The 25,932-nt window shown below is 31.6% G+C and overlaps 1 protein-coding gene across 1 annotated transcript in view; it reads right to left on the bottom strand.

The window, feature by feature from the left end:
- Positions 1 to 25,440, bottom strand: part of LOC119840531 — a 59,969-nt gene extending 34,529 nt beyond the window's left edge. Inside the window, exons 1-2 of the mRNA XM_038367200.1 lie at positions 25,262 to 25,440; positions 17,081 to 17,303 (exon numbers count right to left, since the gene is read on the bottom strand). Coding sequence (XP_038223128.1) covers positions 17,081 to 17,248 — 168 coding nt within the window. The 5' untranslated portion in view covers positions 17,249 to 17,303; positions 25,262 to 25,440. The remainder of the gene's footprint in view (positions 1 to 17,080; positions 17,304 to 25,261) is intronic.
- Between the last annotated feature and the right edge of the window lie 492 nt (positions 25,441 to 25,932).

The raw sequence follows: 25,932 nt of genomic DNA, 5'->3' as shown, positions 1-25,932 counted from the left end.
AGTTTTTAAGGTAGAGTTTTGATTAACATACTTTCATGTTTAAATTATAGTAAGCCGTAGTAAAACTTAACCAGTTTTTGGGATAAATAATGTAAGTTGGGGCCAAATAGACCCGTTAGAAAGTCTCCTCATGTGATCTTGTTTGGTCCACGTTTTTATACGACTTAAGAACTGTTTTCATTTTTTTAATTTATTTTTTATCTTTTCACGTAACTTATTTAAAACAGACTGAAATGTATTCCCTTCAATATCTAAAATTTACAGATATTATAGATATTGAAGGAAACACATTATGAAAGGTCCTTATTACAGCATAGCAAACAAAAAAAGATTGCTTATATATGACCGCCGCGCGTCTCGTCTATGCCCACACGCAAATCTGCTATATTTTGACTAAATGTAATTAATATTCGCTAAATAATATATAATTTAAAATATTTGGGAAGAGGGACGGGGTATTTAGCGAATTTACTCACTGCTTGGACGAAATCTCAGGTAAAACTTGCTTATCAATAAATGTTATTACAACCACAACATTGTTCACTTCATGCACTGAATAAGATTTATTAATCGCAAGCTTTAAAGCAACGACGTCATCTCTGAACTAAATATAGTTAATTATTTTTCGTATTCCCTTAAAACGTTATGTTTTTTTAGATTCTAAAAGTCGTTTTCTTTAAAAGTGAGCCAGGTGTGATAATATTCTTACATTATACAATGAAATGGACTAAATGTAAATATTAAAGCCGTATTACATTTGCTGAAATAATAACGCCTACAATTTATTAACACAATTACTCTCAACGTTTCTAGCTATATAATATACGCAGGCGCAAAGTTTTAATGCCTCATAATGATGCCTACGAGTACGTAATACATTAACCTAATTCCATATTTTAAGAACAATAATTAAATGCATTTATTTATTTTGAAGTGTCTGTTCTTATAAGCATAATTTAATAAGTATTGGTTTACTATTCAACGACGTTGGTGGAATCTTGTTTTTAATAAACATTGCCTTTAATAAGCCACGATCCATTGTTCCCTTGATGTAACAACTTCTGTTTAAGTTTCATCAAACGATCTGAGTTGTGTTCCCACGTTCATTTCGCAACTGTTTTCATCAAAAAGGTTAAAAATTTCAATATAAAAGCTTGATTAAATTCCATTCACGAAGAGATTTTGCTTATTGCTGCACTAGCAATATCGTATCGGAAAGTATTTTTACAGATATGGTCAATTCCTAACATATTTTATGGTAGCAAGAAAAATTAAAATTCAAACAATAGAGTTAAGTTGATGAAACGACTGCAATAAGCACTCATCTTATAGCATTTTAAACAGAAAAAGCACCTTGGAAACTCAAATACAAAGGGTCATATATTCATGATTCATAAAAAGTTAGACTTTCTATATGTTTATAATCAATTAAAGCAGCAAATAATATGTCTCTCTCACACGTAACTATGGGTTTCAAATGCACATAAAACATAAAACGTTACGAAATCAAGTCTAGACGTTTTATAAAAACTGGAATAAATGATTATCTAACACGCGATCAATAATTTATGGGTATATTTTTATCGAACCATAGCATGCGTTTTTGAAAATTAAAAATGATAATAAATATAGACAGTGTCTTACCTATCTAGGAAGTAGTGTTGAAAAAATAGGAAAATTCGAAATTAATTAAATATAAGAATTTCATTTTCGACCGACTTCTTAAAAGGGAGGCGGTTATTGACTCTATCTTCCTATTATATTTAATGGAAATAACATGGTATCAAGTACGTTTTTTTAGGTTCATTTAAGAATACGGGTGTTTTCTTAACTTTTTATAAATATAGTTGAACAACTTTTATAAATAGAACTGTAGGAAGTTATAACCCGGAAGGTAGTCTATGATGCGCAACTGGCCTATATTTCTCACGACGCTCACTTGCACCTCGCAAGACGCAAGCCATCCATGGAGACCAACGGGACCCTGAGTTTTATATAACGGGATTAAAAATACGCAAAAGTATACAGTATCCAGATTTTGGTAATTAAAGGTATGATGAATCTTGTTAATCATAATCGACGCATATAATAAGAAAGTAATTTAACAAATTTTCTTTGTCTTCCGGACACTTGATTTAATAACGATGTTTATATACTTTGTCGGGTTTTGTGATATGAATGCACTTGATTACTATAAATTCAAATCAATTCATTTCAGCCTAATTCTATTTCTATTCGACCGATGTTTACTAAGTATAATATATACCTACATCCACATATTACATGTGATGAAGGCAAATATTAAGCTATAATGTGAAATAGATATAAAAAGGAGGACACTTTCATTATTAATGCGTTCACACACTTATTTCATAAACAAACTACTAACGATAGATTTTAATTGCACGAGGCATTTGCATATCACTTTTCTAATTAGTTTGTAACTGTTTTTTCCGTGAGACAGCTTCATAGGGCAGACGCTAAACTTGTAATAATGTTTTACGAAAGAGAAAATTTATGTTACAATATTTGTCGATTAACATAAAAATAAAATCAATGAGCTAAAAATATTATTTTTAGAGCTAGAACGTTCGATAGTTTGGAAGTCAAGTACATATAGTACTGTATCTGCATCTGTTTTTTTCTACTATTTATTGACAATAATAAAAACATTAAATGCACTTAACACCAAACATTTGGGAAGAACATTTTTACATAGGTTAAGTACTAACCTAACCGCAATATAAAAATCGTAAGACGGAAAGCGTTAGGCGACCACTATCCCACACTCCTCCCGATACCATAAATATATAAATACAATTGCTTTTGCCCTTTTCTAGTGTTGTTGTTGAACTTGTCTGTCTATTTACGCCATCTACACTTTCTGCGATACATGTAAACTATGAGAATTGATAAAAATGACGTATCTAGAGTGATTTGATAAAGGTTGCACAATCAGGTATTATATATAGGCGAGTAATAGAAAATATTCGAAATTTTATATAATCTTGTAATTTTTATAAAGCAAACAAACAGGAGAATATAATATATAAAAATTACATTTAATAAAAAAATTCTTTCATCAGAATATCTAATTGTTTCTATAAAGAGGTACGGTGTTACGTGTGCATGTCGAAATTGTATTAAGGCAGATGAATGTCTCTGAAACTCTTCTAGATATATAATGCGAAGATAAAAGCATGTTAGAATTTTCACTACACTGAAACACGTCAATAATTTTTCTGTTCGATATTTGAATTTTGAGAGCCAATCGTATGACCAAATACGAATCAACCTCCGAACACCTGCTTTATATATAGTTCTACTGCTTGGTCGTCTTGCATCGACGCGTTTCCCACACCTCGGCTCGCCAAGATTATCAGATTAAAGTTACGCTATTACAATTCATGCCTCTATATTATGTTGAGTTGAGAAGGAAAAGAACATAAGTGCGGATTTCAGTGCAGAGAATTTAATCTTTTATGGCGTTCAAGGGCTAAAATGTATATTTTCCAAATCTGGACATAAAAAGCTTGATATGTATGGGATTATGTAATCTGTGGTAGTTATACCTAATAACACCTATACGTGCATAAAAATTTTTTTTGAATAATATCACTATTTACCATACTTTAAAATACGAAAATGTTCAGTCTCAAAGTTGCTGTCATTAAGTTCTCATAGAGTTTCGTAGAATATTTAACACATTTGCACTTGTGAAATACAGAACCCATAAATGAATAATTTACAGCCATAAATGTTTGAACTTTTCAAAATTAGGCGTCGTAAACGACGTAGGACGTGTGAGAACAAATAGTCAATAATGCTTCGTTCTTCTAAAATGGATCGTATTGTCGAGCAATAAACATTATAATCGAATGCAGGAATGGGGGTTAAAGTGCAAAGAAATTAATTTTTTTAACTATTGTATAATATCGTTGATTTGTGGTGTAAGTGACACCTACGAGCTTAACTATCGAGGACTTTTATTTAAATGTCAAGATTATAATATAATAGAAATAAATTATCTCTTATAAAATACAAATTTACTACATAACATAATATTATATTATATTTAATTTAAGCAATACTAACATTTTAAAGAATTTGTGTGAATTCATTGGCTCTATTAACTATTTTTAATAATACATGAATATTTGATTTACTAATTTGAGTATTTCAATATTTCGAACACAAATATATTGTGTCTAAATTCTATTAATCGTTAAGCGATCATTCAAGATACATTCTTAAAGTAGTTTCCCTTTGTTCATATTTCGTACGTACCCTTAACCTTAAGACTAAGATACAGAAAACAAAATACTATCCTATACCAACGAATAAAAAGCATTTTACTGAAAAGCACAGCTAATATCATACTATACTAGCTAATAGCCTATATTTCATGCTATTTGTAAGTTTTTGTATGAAACAACAAAAAACAATAAAACAACTAAATACAAAAATAAAAAATAAACTCAAAAGTGTAGAGCAATATCTAAAACGGTAACAAAGCATTCGACACTTCGTTATATAAAAGTTACCGTGCATTTAATGTAACAATGGGGTTTTTTCTCAAGTTAGTCACAGTCTCAAATCCTTTGAGGTCAGGATGGGTGACTCATCGCATTGCGGGTCAAGCGCTCGGTCACAACCCACTGGCCACTCTATACTCTATTTAGGACTGTCAATGCGATTTTGAACGTCACTTTTATAATATGCAACAATTACCTCATGTTCAGTAATTCAGACAAACTGATGCATGGTACTATCGTAATTACTTTCGGTGTTAGTTTTCTTCCCAGTAGCTTATTTTAGTTTCACATTATTATTAAATTATATTCAGACATTGACCATATTAGTTTTTAGTATGCATATTATGTAATTTTTCAACATTTTCATGTGGCTATTTATTATTTAATTTAAACAGGGACAACATTAACAGGCTGGTGCGAAGATTCGTGATGAGTGTGGTAACCGTTGCAACGCGTAATAGGGGAAGACTTGGGTGTCATTGTGACTTGGATGTCAGAGTCAAAATTGAAGCATATTAAAATCAATCATACGAAGAGCACCAGAATTGGAAAAAGAAGTATTCATCAAAATTGATTCACTTAGTCGTCTAATAACGAGAACGAAAATGAAAAAGAACACCACGAAGTTTTAAGCGCACGGGCTCGACACGAATCATCACGCGCTATGTAGCCCCAGCACTATAATTACTACTCCCTATGTAACAAAAAACAGCGAATTATAAATACTACAAATATAATTAATTAGTATAGATTCCTCATAATAAAGTTCAACAAACATAGAGCTTTTCTGCCATGTTTTTATCTTCATATCTTTATATTCAAATAAATATAACAATACAATAGGGCATTGAAAATGTATAGTGAGTAAATAAATAACTTCTATATCCATATAATTATAGAAATAAACACAACAGACACGCTAGCAAATACATGTTCCTCCGATAATACCCAACTTCCCATAATTTAATACATCAAGACATAGTTTAATGTACAAATAATGTTGCCGTTATTAAATATTAGGCGCCTCATTCTTGAACGGTGAGAAAGTTTTGAGTATCGTGTAAAATTATTATTTGGTTGTCTTATGAACTTGATTTGAAGCATTATTCAGAAATAATATTATATTAAATGTGGTATAATAGAGAAAGTACAAATATAGGAAACTAGGAATGAACATATACATGATATCGGATGTACGGAATGAACAATATTTACGAATTTCCTTATGAAAAAAATACTCAATTATTACTAACTAGCGGTCCGGCGGCATCGCCCGTGGTACATATATATAGCATATAGCCTTCCTCAATAAATGGGCTATCTAACACTAAAATTATTTTTCAAAACGGACCAGTAGATCCTGAGATTAGTGTATATAAACAAACTCTTCAGTTTTATAACATTAGTATAGATTTATAAAAAAAAGACGAGTCCCACAGATACCAGAGTGTTTTATGCCCTGTCTATATTAATTATATATATTTTTTTTTTATGTCATAGCGGGCAGCTGAGCTGGTGGTTCGCCTGATGGGAAGCGATCACCACCGCCCATAAACATTCGCAAAGGTAGTACCTCCGTGAATGCGCTACCCGCTTTTATGGGGTAAGGGAAATGGAAAGGATTAACGACTGGAAAGAAGGAATGGACTGGGACGGGTGAGGAAAAGGAAACGGGCCTCCGGCTCCCCCACTCACCGTACGAAACACAGTGGCATGCCACTATTTCACGCCGGTTTTCTGTGGGGGTGTGGTACTTCCCCGGTGCGAGCTGGCCCAATTCGTGCCGAAGCGTGCTCGAATCCCACAATAAAAATATATAATTATAGATTACCTACTTTGAATGAAATAAGGTCGACAATCGATACCCAAACCCCAGTAGTTTATGCCTACTATATACTTTAAGTAATTTTATTCCGTAGCATGACTAAACGTTAATGAGCTGAAAGCGTAGGGCTTCTGTGAAATAAGCTAGTTCTAGACGTAAAAACGCTACATACGCTACTACATCTTCAATCATACTTATGTGTGTGTGTGTGCACAACACACGCAATATATAATATACATATTACGTGACTCCAGGACATAATCTATTTGTGATTATTTGTCCTATTTAATAAATTACACACCCAAATCAGAATAAGTATCTACTTTGGCGTGAAAGTTTAAGAATTACGGTAAAACATGTTGTCCTGATAGAAATTGTCAACTACCAATGTGATATTTCAAAAAAAAAACTATTACAAAAAAACAAAAATATTTATATTAAACAAAAAAACTATTTATTCAATAATTCGTTTTCCCGGCTCCAAGCAAGAAGTTTTTACATCAATATTATAATCTTAATGTATATATCTGGTAAAAGTTTAAAAATAGTCAGACTGTCGCTGCAACGATTATAATTTGTACTATAACAATGAATGCGACCGACCCACTGAACTTGAATACCACTTTAATTATGCCAGTGCCCGTGAGAAAATGAACATAAAAGTAAAATAATAAATTTAATAGAAATTTCGGAAATGATCCCCTCACAGTATATTAGAGCCACAGATAATATATAAGCAATTAGAACCATAGAAATAAAACAATTTCCCACCCCTTAAGCACACCTGCATATAATAAATTACTTATAAGAATTTTGTGCCTTGTGTGTTGTCTTTGCTTAACTTGAATTATTATTAAACCAATTAAACCATTATTAAACCAATAGATATTTTAACGAATCAAATCAAATCATTCGATTTCTTATCTATTAGTGGCAATTAAATGTACAAAAAAAATAAATAAATTGCGCTTTATTGTGTCGAAACATAGACAACTGAAAACAAATCTACAGTGAAACGATACGCGTAGTTACGCGTGTTCACAAGAAAATGTAACAACATAACGATTGCAAATCTCTAAATAAAGTAATTGTTCTACAATTTCATAGTCATACTACCGCTCTAGTGATTACAAATTATTATATGGTAAATACGTATAAAAGGGCGTCTGCTCCCGCGTTCCCACGAGTTCCTTCCGACACCAGCGACCCGTGACGCTACCGTCTAAGACGAAGGCGTTCTACACACCGCCAGGGGTCTTATAGAGAAAAGGTGCGAACACATTGTGCATTAAATTTTTTAAATTAACTGCAATTGATACATATTTGAAGAAGAGGTAAAAGTAGAAGAACGCCTTGGGGACTAAAGTAGTATAAAAACGGGTTCAAGATAGAACACATCGTATATTAATGTTCGTAGTGAAAAGTTCTCCGTACCTCTGTCTTTTTGGAAAATTATTATAAGAATATTTACAGTGTTATTAAAATTATATATCTTTATTACGACAAAGTATTTAAATATATTTAAATACTTTACTGCATACCTATAGTATGCAGTAATGTAATTTATTCGAAATATACATCAATAAAGCTGAATGTCTACTTTTTTCTTATTTCATAAGATACATCAATTATTTAAAGAGTTAGTCTGCTAAATAATTATTAGCGAGGTTAATAAACTTTCACTTTTAACGATTAAAACCGGCAATGAACATATAAATAGTAAGACAAAGTACAACATAATATGTTGATTAATTCGAAATTTTACATCCTTAAGAAGGACTATCTATGGTTTTAGTTAATATTATAGAAAGAGACAATAATTAATAAATTGAGTACAGACAATATAGGAAATATTAAAGTGAATTCGGGCAATGTCTTTGAAAATAATAGATAATAAGAACACACGTTAACGCGTTTTTTTTCTATGTCACTTATGCATTGCGTGCCCCCTTGACTTCCACCTAGACGCAGAAAATTATTACAGAGCACCAGCGGATGTTTTCTCCTATTATAATCAATTTATCCACCAGTAGCATGCGTGACGTTTAACCGCAAATGAAATTATAAGTGATCAACGTTTTAAAAAATGGAATGTCACAATTTTAAGGTTCCGTACCTAGACTTCGCTATGAGTCTTATTGTCTCTCTGTCTATTTATCCGTCCATCAGTCGCCAGGCTGTATTTCATTTACCCTAGAATCTATAGTATAATAGCAAATGATTTTGAATAGTACAATCTTTAAGGCTTTTTTTTTTCTTTTTGTCGCGGGCAACTGATCTGGTGATTCGCTTGATCGCCGCCCTTAAACTTCCCCGGTGCGAGCTGAGAGCTGGACAATCCTCGTCTCCCACAGTAGAATTATTAATTAAGTATAGCAATACTTAATTAGTCCAGTAATTTTGAATACCTCTCTCTTTGGTTTCTACATATATAGTTAGAATACGACGGTATTCAATCCGCGAAAATTAAAAAAATAAAGTTTATTCTAAAACACACTCGTTTCAGAACGTAAATCACACGAAACATGCATGAAACTTGCATGTAACTGAAAATATGCTGTAAATTGTCAAGATGATGTAATATATGTTTGTTTAAATATGTGTGCAATGAAGAATGCGACGTTAATGTTTTGTGTCATAAATATTTATTGTATGTTTCTCAGAAAAACAGGAATCGGTGTCGGAAATAGCGATCGGCTCGGCGTGGCCTGGGCACACGACGCTATGTGAAACGGGCGGAGGGACAAAAAGTGGGAATTTCATTGCGATTTTCAAACACACTAATGTGACTTCCTTTGTTGAATGAAAGGCCTACCTCTATAGGCTATTTAGAAAACTTAGTTTATTACACACATATCCATTTAGGGACTTATGGTGTCTCATTTTAACTGAATAAATTTTATAGAAAACTCTAAACTTTAAGCGTAAATCGGAATGGCGCAAAATGTATCTTCAGTTCCAACAATAATTAATTCACCATACAATAACTTACCATAGTATATGTGCTAGAAAAAAAACTAAGTCATTTGAACCTTTACCTTATTTATATTTAGATAATAGTTACTTCAAAGTTATTTATTCACTAACATGAACATCATTTCTAGTTAGCTAATGGGTATGCTACCTAATTAGTACAATATGAGCGTAAGACGAGCATTAGGCACGTTTTAGTCATTCTGCAATGCAAGTGGCCAGTTCCCCGTCTCCGTGGAGCCTTAAGTTGTTTATATTCAAGTGTGTAAGCTAGATGCAGTGAACTGAGGAAGCATCATAGATTATAGATACAATATATTAAATCTGTCTTGAAACTCATGTAGATAAGTATCTATAGTTTAGTAATTTTACCTATAAATACTTACAGTATATGTCCTCGACATATTTAGTAATTTAACTTTTTTTTTAATTAAAGAGCGAGCTGAGGAGCATTAATATAAGCCATAAAATACGAACTTTTGCTTGTTTTTTACTATCATTACTGAAATTTATACAATACAGAAGTTTATGCATTGTTACAAAAGGAATTTTCATGTGTGTCAGTTAGCAGAATCATGAGCATTTAATATTAAATTTCTATCTGCATAGGTGCAGTGTCAATAGGGATTGAAGTTTTATGCTCTTTGTTATCATAATACCGTCTACCTATACCGATGCTACCCAGCCATGTCGTGTTTTGATTAATTTATTCTAGAAGTCTGCTCTTCGTTGCTCCAGGTTGACCATTTAAATATAATTTTAGTTATTTAACGATTCTAGGTGTTACATGAATTTATGAAGCAGTGTATTTTCTTACTTTTTTCTTCATATTCACGTCCTCCATTATAATCTCGACAACTATAGTTTACATTGTAACGCTTTTGGACCGAACAATGCTATCTGAGATTGACTGAGAAGCTCGTCAAAAAAGCTTTAACCCAGACAGCTTCTGAGGTTGAACGAAAGGCATTAATCTTTAAGAAACATCTTGATAGTTTTCATCAAAATAAGTGCTTCATTCATCACGAATAAAATATTGTAGTGCCAGAAATACCTGAACCGTTTCTTTTATAACGTATACATTTCACGTATGTATTTCAAATGATTAATCATATGATACTACTTAATACTAGTTAATACTAGCCCTACATGTACTACCTTAGTTAATTTCCCATATTGTTTACTTGTTGTGCATATCATTTTATGTAGTTTTCCTTCTAGTTGCAAGCGGTTCCGTTTTATTCTGCAGCTTTAATCACGAACTATTAACATTTTCATTAAAGACGCATTTTTAATTAACAGCAGAATAGAGAAATATGAAACGAATCCATATTAATACTTATTTCGATCATATTTCGATTACCATCGCTAGCTATATGTTTTATTGTGTCTATTTAAATAGAAAACCATAAAATCTCTTTCAGATTTTTTTATAAGTTTTCTAAAGAACATGACATCCATAAATTGGATATTCCTTACATTAAGCTCAAATATCGCTTTAAGCTAAGTAAACCCGTACGTGGCTTCGTTACTGAATAGTAAAAACTTATGTAATCACACGTGCACCTGTTCAAAGAGAACTGTTTAGACGCCATTTCAGGATTATCGTTCCATTCCGTTCGCTCATATGGACATTATGTAAGTATGAAAGAGCAACCAATACAAGTTATGGCTCTTTAAAATTTGATGTTTTTACTAAGTTGTTGGGCCTGCAATTTGAAGATTCATGCATGCAGCTATAGCAATATTTTATTTTTCTTTACTTTCATACATTTTTTTCTATTCTTTACTTAGATAAAAACATATAAGTAATATAGCGTTCATCAGAGCAATAAACAAATTGTTTATAACTTTTATAGAAGCACTACCTACATATATTTTTCAATGACAAAGTATGCTATTCCTACATATGTATATGTTAAATATAACCTACAAAACAAAAATGAAATACTTTTAATTGGCTGAATAATGCAAATCGTAACTTTTCAGTTCTAATGAAACTGTAGAATTATCATTACAGGAGCCATATACATAAAAACGAAGTGAGTGACATACTCACTCATCACGATATGTGAAAAACGATTGAACCTATAAAGGTGAAATTTGGTAGGAAATTTAAGTTTGTCGTTAGTAGACGCGCGTTAAGAATGGATTTTGCCATAGGGTTGCGTTAAAAGCAACTAGAGCTATTTTGTATGAAACTACTGCTACTTTGTATGAAAGTCCTTCATTCTTTGTTTTACAAACTTGAAATTTGGCAAAGAGGTGGTAAATAGTTAGTTGACATTCCCTAATAATGAATTTAGCAATAGGGCTGTATTAAGGCCATTTAAGGGTTGCCGCAAGTTTGTAAAAATTTTTTTGATATTTTGATGAGTAAAGCAGTTATATATGCATACATTATATTCATGATAACATATAATAGATCCACAAGTATAATGTGAAATTGTATGACATATTTTACAAAGCATGAAATAAGATAAAAATGTTGAAACGTCTAAGGCTAAACGACTTCCCGCGTCTTTCCATCCAGTAACAGGAGCGATAAGAGATAAGACCGTCTTATCAGAGTTAATTATGAAAGTGATCCCTATTTAATCTTGCAACGGAAGTTCAATGCACCGCAGCTTAATTTAATGAAATCTCGAGTGCACGTCGAATTTTTAATCAGCTATCGAAAATTGATTGGTTGCAGTTCATAGGCCGATGTACATGTTACCTGTACAACCTCATATATATGTATAGTAATACGAGGAAAGATATATAATGTTGAATATTGTATTTGATTTTACCCAATTTTTTAATCATTTAGAAAGAGGCAACAATCAACATATTTTGTACGACCGACAATTTACAGACTACCAATCTTAGGAAGAGTTTGAAACGTCGGGTTAAGAAATATGAGTAAATCCCCTTTAAAATGAGTTAAAAAGTGTTAAATATCATAAAATAGGAAAGGTTTATTCTAGGTACATTTATCGTAATCAATTCACCAATGATGGTAAACATATTGTTAAACACACTCTACTAATTGAATAGTGACAAGCATTTCGATCATAACATTGTTCGAATCAAATCAAAACAGAATATAAAACCACAGACGAGTACAACAAATTAGAGTAGTAATTGATACGCCCATCGCGTGATACATTATTCTATGAACCTTTTATGGGAACGCAAATCCCATTAACAACAAACAATTTGACGTGAGATGAAGGTTATCAAATTCACAGGCTCGTTACTTTGAATATTAATATCTGGTTATAATGAACCATCGTTGTTACGACACCGTCGCATCATTTGAGTGGCCAAATACCACTAATGCTGAATCTTCGATGATATTTAAATTACGGTTTTGTCACCAAAAGTGCAATGTAATGATATTAAATTACATATGCATACCTGCATATATTGGGTCAAATTTTGTAATGCCTGAAGTGAACTCTGGATTCTATAGATAGAAATAGAATAAAATTTCAAAACCGTCATAAGAAATACCTAATAGGTGATCATTAAAAGTATAACTGACTCCATAATTAACTCTTAATTCATATTCAAAAGCACATAGCTTATATATAGCATAGAAAACAGAGCATTTAAAAATTTTCCACTACACAGATTAAAAACTGCAATCTAAATTCTAAATACATAGCCACGTACGTGTATCCAGGAATTTCTATAAAAACTCACGTAAATTGCCTCGCGTAATACGCGTACATCTTGACAACAATCTATCAAATGATGTAACGTAATCATCTGGAACTATAGTTTATTTTTCCCATCTTTTCTCGCATTCTGCGCTCGTGCCGTTCACACTTTTTATTGCTATCACGCGTACAGGGCAAATTTAACGGATTCCGGCAGTACGATCTTAGAATATGTAGAGTAAAAATATTTCACGCTTACAAACTATAGCGGATTACGCGTAAGGCATTGGAAATTGAAGGAATATTGTTATCTAGAATTTGCATATTTCTACACTTAGAACACCATAACATTCCTGAATATATCCAGTAATAGTTATTCAAACAAACACTTCTTTCTTTCTGACAGTAAATAAATAAACAAAAGATAAAAATAACGCATTTTTAAACATTACTCGCAATAACTACAATACCACTACGACGATGGCAATATATAAAATTAAACGGTAATTATAAATACCATTTGCAAGTTCTTAAAAAGAACCTTTAATATTTAGTATTTTAGTATCTTTCAATATTTAAATGATTGGTAGGTGTATTTTAAATTAAAAGCTCGTTTCATGTACTCTGCCGAAACTTCTTCCAAACAGCTTTCGACGCATTTTTTAGAGGAACATAAACTTGTCCATCATTATGGCGGAGTCCAAACGGACCATAATTTTTTGTGTTGTCTCAGATTGTAATTACGTTCATGTAAATTGGAACATACTCAGCCTCGCCCATGTTGGAATGTACATACGTATGCGTGTTATTATTTCAAAGCATTCGATTATATGTACTGGTGAGGCTGAGATCTGGGTAGTGTTAATACTATTGGTGATTATATTGTTATTCTCGATGTACTTTTAATGTATTGCGTGTTCGATTTTGGAAATAATGTTCATTTATTTTCCTAGTAAAACAAACGTATTTAATACAAATAAATTGTAGATTAGGTCAGTAATTGAAAACATAAGGATATTCCACAACGGTTGTTAATCGAAATTAATATTTCCATTAATAATGTATAGGTATACACAGCACATAGGGTACTTTTTACCAGGGTATTATTTTATTTATTTTTTATTTAAACACTTTATTGTGCTGCCAACAAAATACAAAAACAAAACTTATAGTAAAAAAAAGGAGATACAGCACAGAAGGCGGCCTTATCACTCATAAGTGATCTCTACCAGGCAACCAACAAGGGTACCACATGAGTGACGTCGCAGATTCCAGCTAGTTGTACATATGTTGCAAAATCAATAGAACCGTTTTTAGATAATTGAGAAACAGGTATATAAAGGATATTTCATAAATTCTACTAATATTATAAATGCGAAAGTTTGTAAGGATGTGTGTGTGTTTGTTGCTCTTTCACGCAAAAACTACTGAACCGATTGCAATGAAATTTGATACGTACACAGCTGGACAACTGGAATAACATATAGGAAACTTTTTATCCCGATATTCCTACGGGATACGGACTTACGCGGGTGAAACCGCGGGGCACAGCTAGTATATTATAATTTAGATCAAATAAAATGTTTGACCTTTGTATCTTGCGAAAAAATGCGACGTGACACCTCATGACTAATTTCATCACGTATTATTTCGTGTTCATTTTATCTTGAATGTGGGTTGTGAGAGTAAAAGTCGCACTCTTTGTCAAAGCTACTAAGTTATCAAAAGCTTAGATCATATAAAATATATTTCACACAAATGTAATTATAAATATCTTGGCATTATGGTGTCCAATAAATAAAAACGACAAGAACTCTTTGTTTACTTCCGAAATTCATATTTCGTTGTATTATTTCCTTTAAATTAAGTCAAGTTTTGCGAAACAGCGGTCAGCAGCTTCATTTACTAAAGATATACTTTTAGAGCTACGTTAAAAATTACAAAAAAGGCTTTATGATCAATTTGTTAATAAATTAACTGTCACACCTAATCTAATAAAGAAAAGCACTTAATTGCTTTGTTTTTATCGAAACCTGTTGCTTCCTACTGTTTAAACAAAAAACAGGTTACCATTATTGGTCCAGGAGTCACGTCATCGGCCGACCCTAACTTGGTGTCATCATTGATTCTATCATCATTTTATGCTCTATTACATTAGTAATAAGGATGAATTTAGAATGTACATGTGGAGGCTTCTTGTAAATGAGTTCTTACCGTTACTATATACGTATGTCACCACACGTATTGTTTAGCTTGAGTGACCACTGCGCTGTGTTTACTTATCACTTAGAGATAGGGTCAAATATGAAGAACAGTACGTGCACTCTACAGTACTGCCGTGTGTTATGTGCCTTTTACTTACAAATATTTATTATTCACTATTAAATATTTTTTATTAAAATGAGATTCTTTTAACAAATATACAAATTTGAATTTATTCAGATTGTCTTTGAGTAAGAATGGCTGACTGGCTTATACAATGTCGTGTAAGGGGCAAAAATTGTGATTTACGATTTTATAAAAATAACATATTCATTTATATAATTTCAGTAACACATACACTGTACGATATGATCAATGAAGTATAAATCTCACAAGAAAATTACATACTCAAATAGTCTATCGACTATCGCTATATCACCATAAAATTAAACGAGCTTCATTTTAGCAATATGATTAACTCAATTCTACCATAATGCTGACGCCGTTAGCTTCAGATTGACCGTTTCAAAAATAGCCGGGTCATTTCCCCATGCTAGCTAATCTAATGACTTCTCTTTGCTTAGACATATTGCTTGTAATCTTATGAAGCAATGTGTCTAAGTAAAGAGCAGGAGAAAAAAATATATGTATAATATGTGAAGCAAGTAAAGCAAGTAAAAAAAATACTATAATTTTGCCAAATTTTTTAAACGTGTAACTTCTATCGCTAAACCACATTGACTTAATACTTCAAAATCCTACTAACAATATAAATGCGAAAGTTTGTAAGGATGTGTGTGTGTTTGTTGCTCTTTCAAGCAAAGACTACTGAACCGATTGCAATGAAATTTAGTATGTAGACAGCTGGGCAACTGGAATAATATATAGGCAACTTTTTATCCCGATATTCTTAAGGGATACGGACTCACGCGGGTGAAACCGTGGGGCGCAGCTAGTAGATCATAAAAACAATAGTTTTCAAAATCGAGCTACAATTCGTAAAAAATACAAATGAAGCATTATTAAAATTATTCATAGCAATATTTTAAAATATTAGAATATAATCTTCTCTTGAATAATTTCATGTAATACCAAGATTAACGTCTCTCATTTGTTATCCGATTTACGTCTAAGCCCTTAACAAAGCCTTGTCGAAAGGTATCAAATGATATTATGTATTTCGTTTTTTACCTTATTTGAATTCTTGATCAATAAAAGATGTATATAATTATCGCTTTTACTAGTATTGCATGATCGTTATATCTTATGCTATATATTTTATTATTTGACACGCTTTATAATATAAATTATGCTTCCTATCAAATGACACATACCTTAATATAAAAATCATTCAACACTCGCTTAACGCATTTAGAGACTTTTATAAGTAAAACAATATCTTCTACGAATTGCGTTGCATTAAAATGTATGAAATGTTGCAATACAAAAGATTAAAATATAAATAAATATATTTTTAATTTTTAGTTTTATAGCATTGAAATGCTTTATAAATGAAAAATTTTGAAAGAATAGAAAAAATTTGATCATAAATATATTTTTTTATTTAGCGATAAAAACACCTGAACATGAAGTTTGACTTAACTTACAGACAATACAATAAAGTAGGTACATTTAAGTGCGATATTTTTGAACAATGTCCCCTATACTAGGCGATGACCTGTGTTATAGGAGACATTCATCCGTCCATTGTAACGAGTCATTTCAGTGTAAGAACTATGCTATGTAAGTAATTCAAACTGTATTAGTGTAATTAAAACTTATATAAAACCTAAATATACATGCATATATATAATATTTATTGATATACATGTATCAGTAAGAAAAACGTCAATGTCGTTTATATAAAAGGAATACAATTATAATATAAAAGAACTTACCTGTACAGCACTATTTAAGAAACAATTATTTTGGCCAGGAGCATTCCATAGACCCTTCGTAGTGTGGAAGATTCCAGAATCTCGGGAGCTTTCTCTAGAATGTTGAGGTCGTATTTCCCCATCATGAAGATACAAGTCATGCGATGCAGTCGCCATGGTGGTTGCCATAGTAACACACTATCCCGCCATATTTTATTTATCGAATTTTGAATGTCACTATAGCCTGTAACAAAAGAAAATTTATCATGTTAAATGGACAATTATATTTACACATGTAATCTCCGATCCAACTAGGCATCGCGTCAACCCAAAAAATCGTTTCTGCAAATAAGAGCACACTTCATAAGTGTGTTATACAATTGTAGGCTTTATATTTCTAAAAGTAAAGAGCTGCTCTCCTTCATATTTCTATGTTTGGTTTATATACTTCAATATTTATATGTAACAGCGTCATACCAAGCAAAGTTAAACAAAACAATGGACTCAATTGTGTCTCACGTTCATACACATTAGATTTTGTGAAATACGTCGGTATTAGGTATTTAGTAACAATTTCACAAACGATATCTTTTAGTTTTATAATGACATTGGCAATGCGCTATTCATTGTTCAATTCTAAACAAACAATCTATTGCTTCAGAATGAAACTATTCGTTTTGACTGTCATTGTTTACCGATGTTAACTACGCTTTTAAAAGTTAAAAATTTTTGGATATGTTTTTCTGTGCATAAAATAATACACAGATTAGAGACACCATACTACTGCAAAAAATCTTAAATTGAATTACTTACGTCAGAGAATATAATTTAAATTCATTATTTTTATGTGCTAATCATTCTTTTACTGTGTCCCATCGTTCGTGTGTAAATAAGGCACATTAATGCGTAATTTAAGAATAAAAAATAACATAATACGACAGATAGAAATAAAAAAGCGACGTCACTGCAGTAATATCAAAAGAATGTACACGGAAGGACAGTAGCCAGCGATTATTCCAGCGTCCCTTAACGACCTAATGAGTAGACTTGAGATCGACATTCCTCGTGGGATTTCATACGTTAATCACTGGTGTTCGTTATAAATAATGGAAGTTTATCTCATACTTTTTTATTTTAATTTTTATTTTTTTGACTCTTTGTGAATTTCATTTTTAAATTGTTTTAAAAACTGATATCGGGTCCTTGTTACTCTCTAATAAAGAATTTATTTATTTATAACGAACGACGTTTTTTTTTTATATTAGCTTATTACTTAATTCTGTTAATAATAAAAAAAATATATATATTGTTCGCGGCCTAGCCTAATTCAGAAAGAAATAAAAATACTTTTTACTGATCATATCCAAAACTAAATGTTATGATTACGAGTACTTCAAGCTATATATTCGAGTAAACCTATAGGCTATACACACAAATATTCGACGAAACGACTGTAAAATTATACACTGAAACTGCGTTCCAAACAATGTGATTTATTATGGCTATGTGCTTCAAGCAGCTAATAATAATTTATTGCTATTGGTTCCTTGATATATTAATTTTGCATATGTGGTTTTCGCCTTGAACCTTTTATATGTCAAAGTATTGTCTACTAAAATAAAATAAAATTATAATGCTTTTCACATCAGGTATTCTATATCTACAGAGTTATTAAAGGACACTACTTCGAAAATTATCGTCAGTTTACTTTCAATCTATGTATTACAAAGTGTATATATACATTTATAAAGTTTAAAGAAAAATCTTGTTTAAACACATCACTACAACCTACACTAAATTTATTTCGGTCCGATCAGTTCCGATGTTCGATAATTCACCAAAAATCGAGGTTAATTCCTGGATATCACTTGCGCAAACCGACTTATTCTGGCATAACGCTTATTTACGTTCAGGAATGCTATGATTACGGAAGCATTATGTTTACAGAACGTAATTTTTAACGTTTTATGTAAATAATCCTAAACGTTTCGCAAACATTTACGTTTGTATAACCGATAAGTAAGATCCATGTTTAAAATTATTGGATATGCAATTCATTATTGTTTAACCTATATTAATTTATATTTAATGCCAATGAACATATTGAAAATTCATCTTAATCTTCATTGTCTTCAATTTAAAATAAAATCATTACTTTTTTCCGTCTTATACAGAAAGATTTAATTATAGGAACACACGATAATGTCTCTTGAGTCTTAAGTCAGACTTAAGCCTCTTGAGTCTTAAGTCTAGGCTATAGAAAAATATAACTTAAGTGTAAATCATGGAAATTTTAATCCATTCCATTACATATTTATGGATACGGTAAAACATGCGCTATTCTCTCCCTGATTCCAAATTATAGTTTTATTTTTCTCTTTTTTAACTTGACTGATCCCCCGCTGGATATATTTAATATTACTCATTACAAGCATTAGAATAATTAGAGTCGTACATAGCGTGTTCAGCTTCGTCAAAAATAATAAGTGATAATGATCGTAATCATCCGTAATCTGAACGACCGCATTCCAATGTGGATACGGTTTTCACTTTCCTTCTTAAAGAATTGTGCCTTAGTATTATAAAAACTTTTGAAGTGAATTGGTAGGGGTGTAGCTGTAAGGCTTTCTTCATTATTGTATGCGTGCACTGATGTCAGTTTATTCATAAGTATCCAAATTACTTGTTAGTCTGTGTAATGATACATAGATAAATTATTTGGATTTGTTGCTTTTCATTCGAAATATTAATACGCTTTTACTTACAACATAATACAAGTAATGAAGGAATATTAAATAGGAAAAAAATTAAAAATTATAATGACTGACACATGCAAGTAATTTTTAAATTACTGAATATACTCGAGCCTATAAAAACATATCAATGATATAATTCATAGAAGAGGATCATAAAACACTTATGTACTACAGACAATAAAAAAAAATAAACATTTAAATGAACGATACAAAAGGAAAATCAATGACACACATTTCGATAAAAGCTTAATAACTGGTTTATTGTTCCTCTACTTTACGAAATTGTTTTGTTTATGGTCCCAACTATTTTGGAGAATGACTTGTGTTTTATCGCTGTTTATAATAGTATTTACAGAAGTGTCATACTATAAACACGCCACTTTATAGGAAGAATCGATGTTTCACTCTATTTTGTTTCTTAACTCTCTATACCTAATGCTTTGATCCTTACCTTTTTATCTGTTTGTAAAATCTGTAGGGGTATTTGTGTAAACTTTTAAATTTGAGATCATGTTGATTTACTTTAAACCATCATAAGTGTAACAGAAAATAAATGTTTATAAACATTCATCTATAAATACAAAAACAAGGATCATTCATAAATAAACTAAGATATACATTTCGTATTGATTGCAAAAAATCTTTTCTTGTTTGTGTAACACGCCATTTAATGTTTGCCAATATGTATTAAGATTAGGTATAATATGAAACACGTTGTATGACCTTAATTTACAATCACACTAAGTGTTACAGTTTTCTATGCATAAAAACTTCACTTAAGTACCTATTTCTCGCGCAAAAACTCAAACACTTCAAAAGGAATACAAAGTTTCAGAAAAAACCGTTTGAGTTTCTGGGAACGGCTTGTGTGACTTTCCAAAATAAAAATATATAAACCGACTTAAAGTCAAGTATCCATTAGTAATAAATAATATGACGATAACCTTAAAAGCTTTCACGTAACGGTTCAAGTGGAGAAGCTTAAAGTTCAAGGCGATGATTTGTACCGGAAAAGAATTTTTGGCTACATTCTTTGTACAATATAGGCTCCTATATCTTTGTATTGTTATTATAATTATCTTGCTTACAACAATATTATTAAGTAGCCTAACCTAGCCTACAGTTAATCAATTACTTCTTGTAAGTATTCTTAATAATGATATAGACATGAGATAAAAAGTATTCAATTTTTATTTAAAGAGCAGTAGTGGCTGTGAGAGTGAGCACTGTGTGTGTAGAGCTGACTAAGAATTAAAAGATAGACGTGATTTGACATCTGAACCCTCATCGGACGCCTGTGCGGGAAAAAAATGGGCTGATGATGATGATGATGAAAGAGGTATTCAGCAAAAGATAAGTAAAAATGTTTGTTTTGCTTTTAATTATTTTTTATTGAAACATACTGCTTCTCTTAGGCGTGTACAAATTCATCAACCATAGATAGATTATCAACATAGATAAAGTCAAGAAGTTGTCAATGTCCTCCATCCTTTTCATCTACTATATAAAAATAAGTCGGGTTTTCCTTCCTGACGCTATAACTCCAGAACGCACGAACCGATTTCCACGGTTTTGCATTCGTTGGAAAGGTCTTGAGCGTCGTGAGGTTTATAGCAAAGAAAATTCCGGAAAAATTTCAACAGAAAAGCGGGAAAAACGAAGCCATCTGGTGGCGAAACGGAGTTCGCGGGGTTTGCTAGTTTCATATATATACCATCAAGTAAATCCCTTTTTCCTGGAATGCAAAATATTCCGCACGAAGTAACGTACCAGTAAGATCTTTTTTCTCGCAATTCAACGTGTCCTGCTGCGTCAATTAATATAGCTGTGGATCTAAATACCACGTCTTCTAGTGGCAAATAGATTCCAATGTACAGGGATATTATGTTATAGTAACGAGGACATTAAATTTGCCGTGACTGACGTAGTGATTGGAAATCATGGCTGAGAATAGCTGTTTGATTCACAGTATCCAAGAAATATTGTGAGTTGAACATACGTTTCTCATATTTTTGCATATACATAAGCTCATATTATATAAGTGCAAATTTTGTATATTTACACGCATTTCATATCGGTGTAAATATACAAAAAAATATTCATATATATTATTTTTTATTCTCTGTGGCCTTGATTCCGTTGTAACAAATGCAATTTAAGACGTACCTACCGCGATTTAAGGTATTATCAGTTATTTGAAATTCAGATGAATACGGACTGTGTGCCCGTTATCTTTTTGTCAACGAAATTTCCATATCTGCCTATAAATATAATTCCATATATCCATACACACTTACGAGAAAATAGTAATCCATTATGTTTTTTACGCTTTCCCAGTAAAACGATGGATAAGTTTATATGCCCGGCGACTGATAATATAATAGGTACAATACTAGAGCCTAGTAAATTCATCCATTTCTAAATTCATATGCAAATACTTGAAAACTGTATTCCTATACTATTGATTTACTACTCGTTTCATATTCTCAAATCACAGGCATTTATAAAAATAAGCGACTCTGGCATGTGGTGACAGCGACGACGACCAAATGGAAGACATAGGTCTTATACCGATTGCTCAAAATCTTCGCTAGCCATTAATGAAATAATTAAAAGCAGTATACCTACATTGTAAATACAAATGCAAATATAACAATAATCAATAATACAGACACGAATGTAGACTTGACCTTTAAAATAACTGCATCGTATGAATATACCTATTGTTAAATCAATCAATACAATGCATGACTGTGTAATATTACAAGCAACGCAAGAATAGCATTACTAAACAAAACTACGGGCGTATTTTATAGTTAACAATGTGGAGATTAGTAGTTAGTACGCACGTGTGTTACTCACACCAACACGGAGACATGCACACAAGCAAGACTGTACGTGACACAAAAGGAGCAAAACCGGAGGCTGCGCGTGCGCCGACCCTCGAGACGGCACGAGTCAAATCTTCAATACGAATCAAGCTACGCATATTTAATATTTATTACAGTGGATTATTCTGAAGAAAAATTATATAAAATGGTGATAAAAAGAGACTATAGATTTTGAAAATTCTACTAAGACAGACTTTCTTTAAGCTTAAGCTACTTGAAAAAAAATTACATGTTATGAATGCGCAGTATGAATAAAATTAATTAAAGTGTGTATCAGCCTTTGAACAACACATGCTTATTGTTGTTTACATGATACCAACACTGTAAACACCATACAGACGGGACATATTTGGAACGGCTAATGTAAGTTATAAAACAATCGCGGTTTAGAGTATAATCAAACACTAGACTTTTTACGATATCAACGCGATTATCGATACGATTTTATAATGGGAAATGCATGAACGCGCTGAGTTAGTTTGTAATTTAAAATATTCATTTTAATATAAGCCCAAAAGGGACAAAACAAGAGAATTTTGTATATTTTGTATACGTAACGTGTTGTAACCACGTGCTAAAATTTGGAATTCCATACTAATTCCAGGTTCTTTTATATTAATTTTCACCATACAAAAACTAATCTCGGTTATACTACATATTTTGTATATAAATTATGTGGGTATGTATTGAACATACCTATTCCACACAATATCAAAAGAAAGCGTGACTGTGCGTCTAACGATGGCTTCATTTTACCCATCCGTCCAGTCACATATAAAGCCAATATGTTACAATGCACGGTGACAAAGTAATCCTCTACTTTGACCATTAGAGCCTGTCATTCACAACTAAAGGTTCAAAACGGCAAACGAATAAAATGCCTTCCATAATTATACAAAACATTGAGGTCCATATTTTTCATCATAAAGAATCAATCAATTACTCATCACATTAACAATTTGGTGCGATTAAAGCAGGTAACGCATTTGCTCTGAAAAATTATTGGGCGTGATCGTTTGGTGTTCCAATTTAACACAAAAATAAGTAGTGAAATGATAACAAAATTTAAAATCTTTTATAAAAAAACAAACAAAGGAGTGATGCATGAGCTTATTGCATCAGTGCAGGGGCACGATTCTAAATTTACCTTTTTTAATATAAATCTTTGTCGGCGTACAAAAGTCGTGATGTTTTATGTTTTTAGGATCTCGATTAAAGTGATCACGACCCCGGCTGAAGACATTATTGTAAGTGAACCCCAAATTGTTAGATTTTAACATAAAACATTCATCTAAATGGTCTTTTACAGGAAACTAAATTTCTTCGCCCGCGTTGTTTTGGAAAAAATAATCCGGTGTTTCCTTGCATAGTTTCCATTCCCATGGGATTTCTGAGATAATGTCCTATATCCTTTTTAACCTTTTTATCCTAGGGTCCCAAACTATTTCTGTAGTCTCTACCAAAATTCATCGAAATCGGTTACATAGTAAAGTCGTGAAAAAGAGGCAGACATAGTTACTTTCGCATTTATAACATTAGTAAGGATTAATACGAGTATAATTAAGAGATGAGAATTGATCTAAATAAATCTAAGTAAAAATAGAATGTTACCTTAAAAATAACGAAAATTCTTAAACTAGAAAGAATTACGTAAATACGTACAATATTCAAATATATAATTAAGTAATACAAAAAAGATTATTGAAGCCGGCCTCCATATGCAAATAAATATTATCTTATAATTTACTTGCCATTTATAGAAGCGACGCTGTAGCATTTTATTTATTCTTTACTACTCATTTCGTAAATAAACAAAAGCAACACAATTTTACACCCACATGAAATACAAATTTATCCCTATAAGTTTAAATTTTTTTTTTTGTGTTTGTTTGAATGTGAAATTTGACTGGGTGAACGGATTTTAATTGAAAGCTATTTTAATTAGGTCTAGTTTTGAAAAGTTGATGGCGGTTTAGTGTCTTCTTAAAAATAATTATATCATGACGTGGTGATGACCGTACACATCATCTTAAAAGAAAAAGTAATTAACTTGTGAAAAACAATTTTAAACTAAAAAAACATGCCTAGATGGAGTGTCGTGACATTTAATTTTTTCCATACAAAAAAGAACAAATCGCAAAATTGTACCAATTATTATCAACAGGTGGATATTTTGTTTCTATATGAACAAAAACTACCACCTGACTTCGCACGTGCCCTGATCACCTGTTTCAATAAATTGTTAGCTTTAAGAAATGATAAAGTGCCTGCAGCAGGTTTTGTGTCATTTTACAAACAATCCTGTTCCTGTAATATTTGTGGACGTGTCAAATATGAAATAAATTGCTAAAATAGTTTCAATGTTGTAATTTTCATAAAAACTTGTTAAATTGGATTTCGTCACATTGTATACTATTTATTTCAAATTAACATACTAAAACCGGTTGAGTGATAACAATGTAACGACCAAATTTCGAAATTTAAATACAGCAAATCAAAACTCCATTACAACTGTGCAATTAACTTTATAATTAGTTTTAAATTACTAGACTTACTTCAACATGTTGCTCCAAAAAAGTTAAACACAAAAGAAGTTTTATCCCAACTTCCAAACGGTAACGCTTGTTCTCACGTATTGTTTCAGTTCAATTTAACACGTAGCACTTAAGTCAAAATATTATCACACACTTTTTAAAATATATGTTTCGAGTTCGGACACAAAATTGTTCATTTAAATTAATGTAATTTTAAATATAAACATTATAAAATTTTCAACCATGACACAGAAATTTAATTTAAAAACAATGGCCATTAATATCATTTAAAACAGAAAAATTTAACGTATTCTTTTTTTTTTCAAACAATCCCGCCTATTTTTCGCGGGCATCGACCAGCTAAAGTAACGCGCGTCCGACCGCGAGGAAAGCCGGTTTAGAGCTGCTGATTGTTTTATTTTGAACCTCGTTGCGCGTCTTGAGGCAACCGCCTCAAGCCCGAACACATTACTATCTAATAAAAAATGAATTAAGGAAAGCGGCCAAGCTTCTTCTCTTCTCTATATTTCATGGAAATATATGGGAATAGGACTACTGTTTTTCATGGAAAGGTTAACTGTGGAAAAATTAACGAACAGTAACTCTACCAATTCACTTTAGTTGTTTATCTATCTAGACTACCTTCGATTTTCATGAATAGTAAACGTAATTAATATAACTACGTTTCTACA

The sequence above is a fragment of the Zerene cesonia genome, chromosome 6 (assembly GCF_012273895.1).
Source record: "Zerene cesonia ecotype Mississippi chromosome 6, Zerene_cesonia_1.1, whole genome shotgun sequence".
Lineage (NCBI taxonomy): Eukaryota > Metazoa > Arthropoda > Insecta > Lepidoptera > Pieridae > Zerene > Zerene cesonia.
This window is presented reverse-complemented; position numbering and strand designations above follow the sequence as displayed.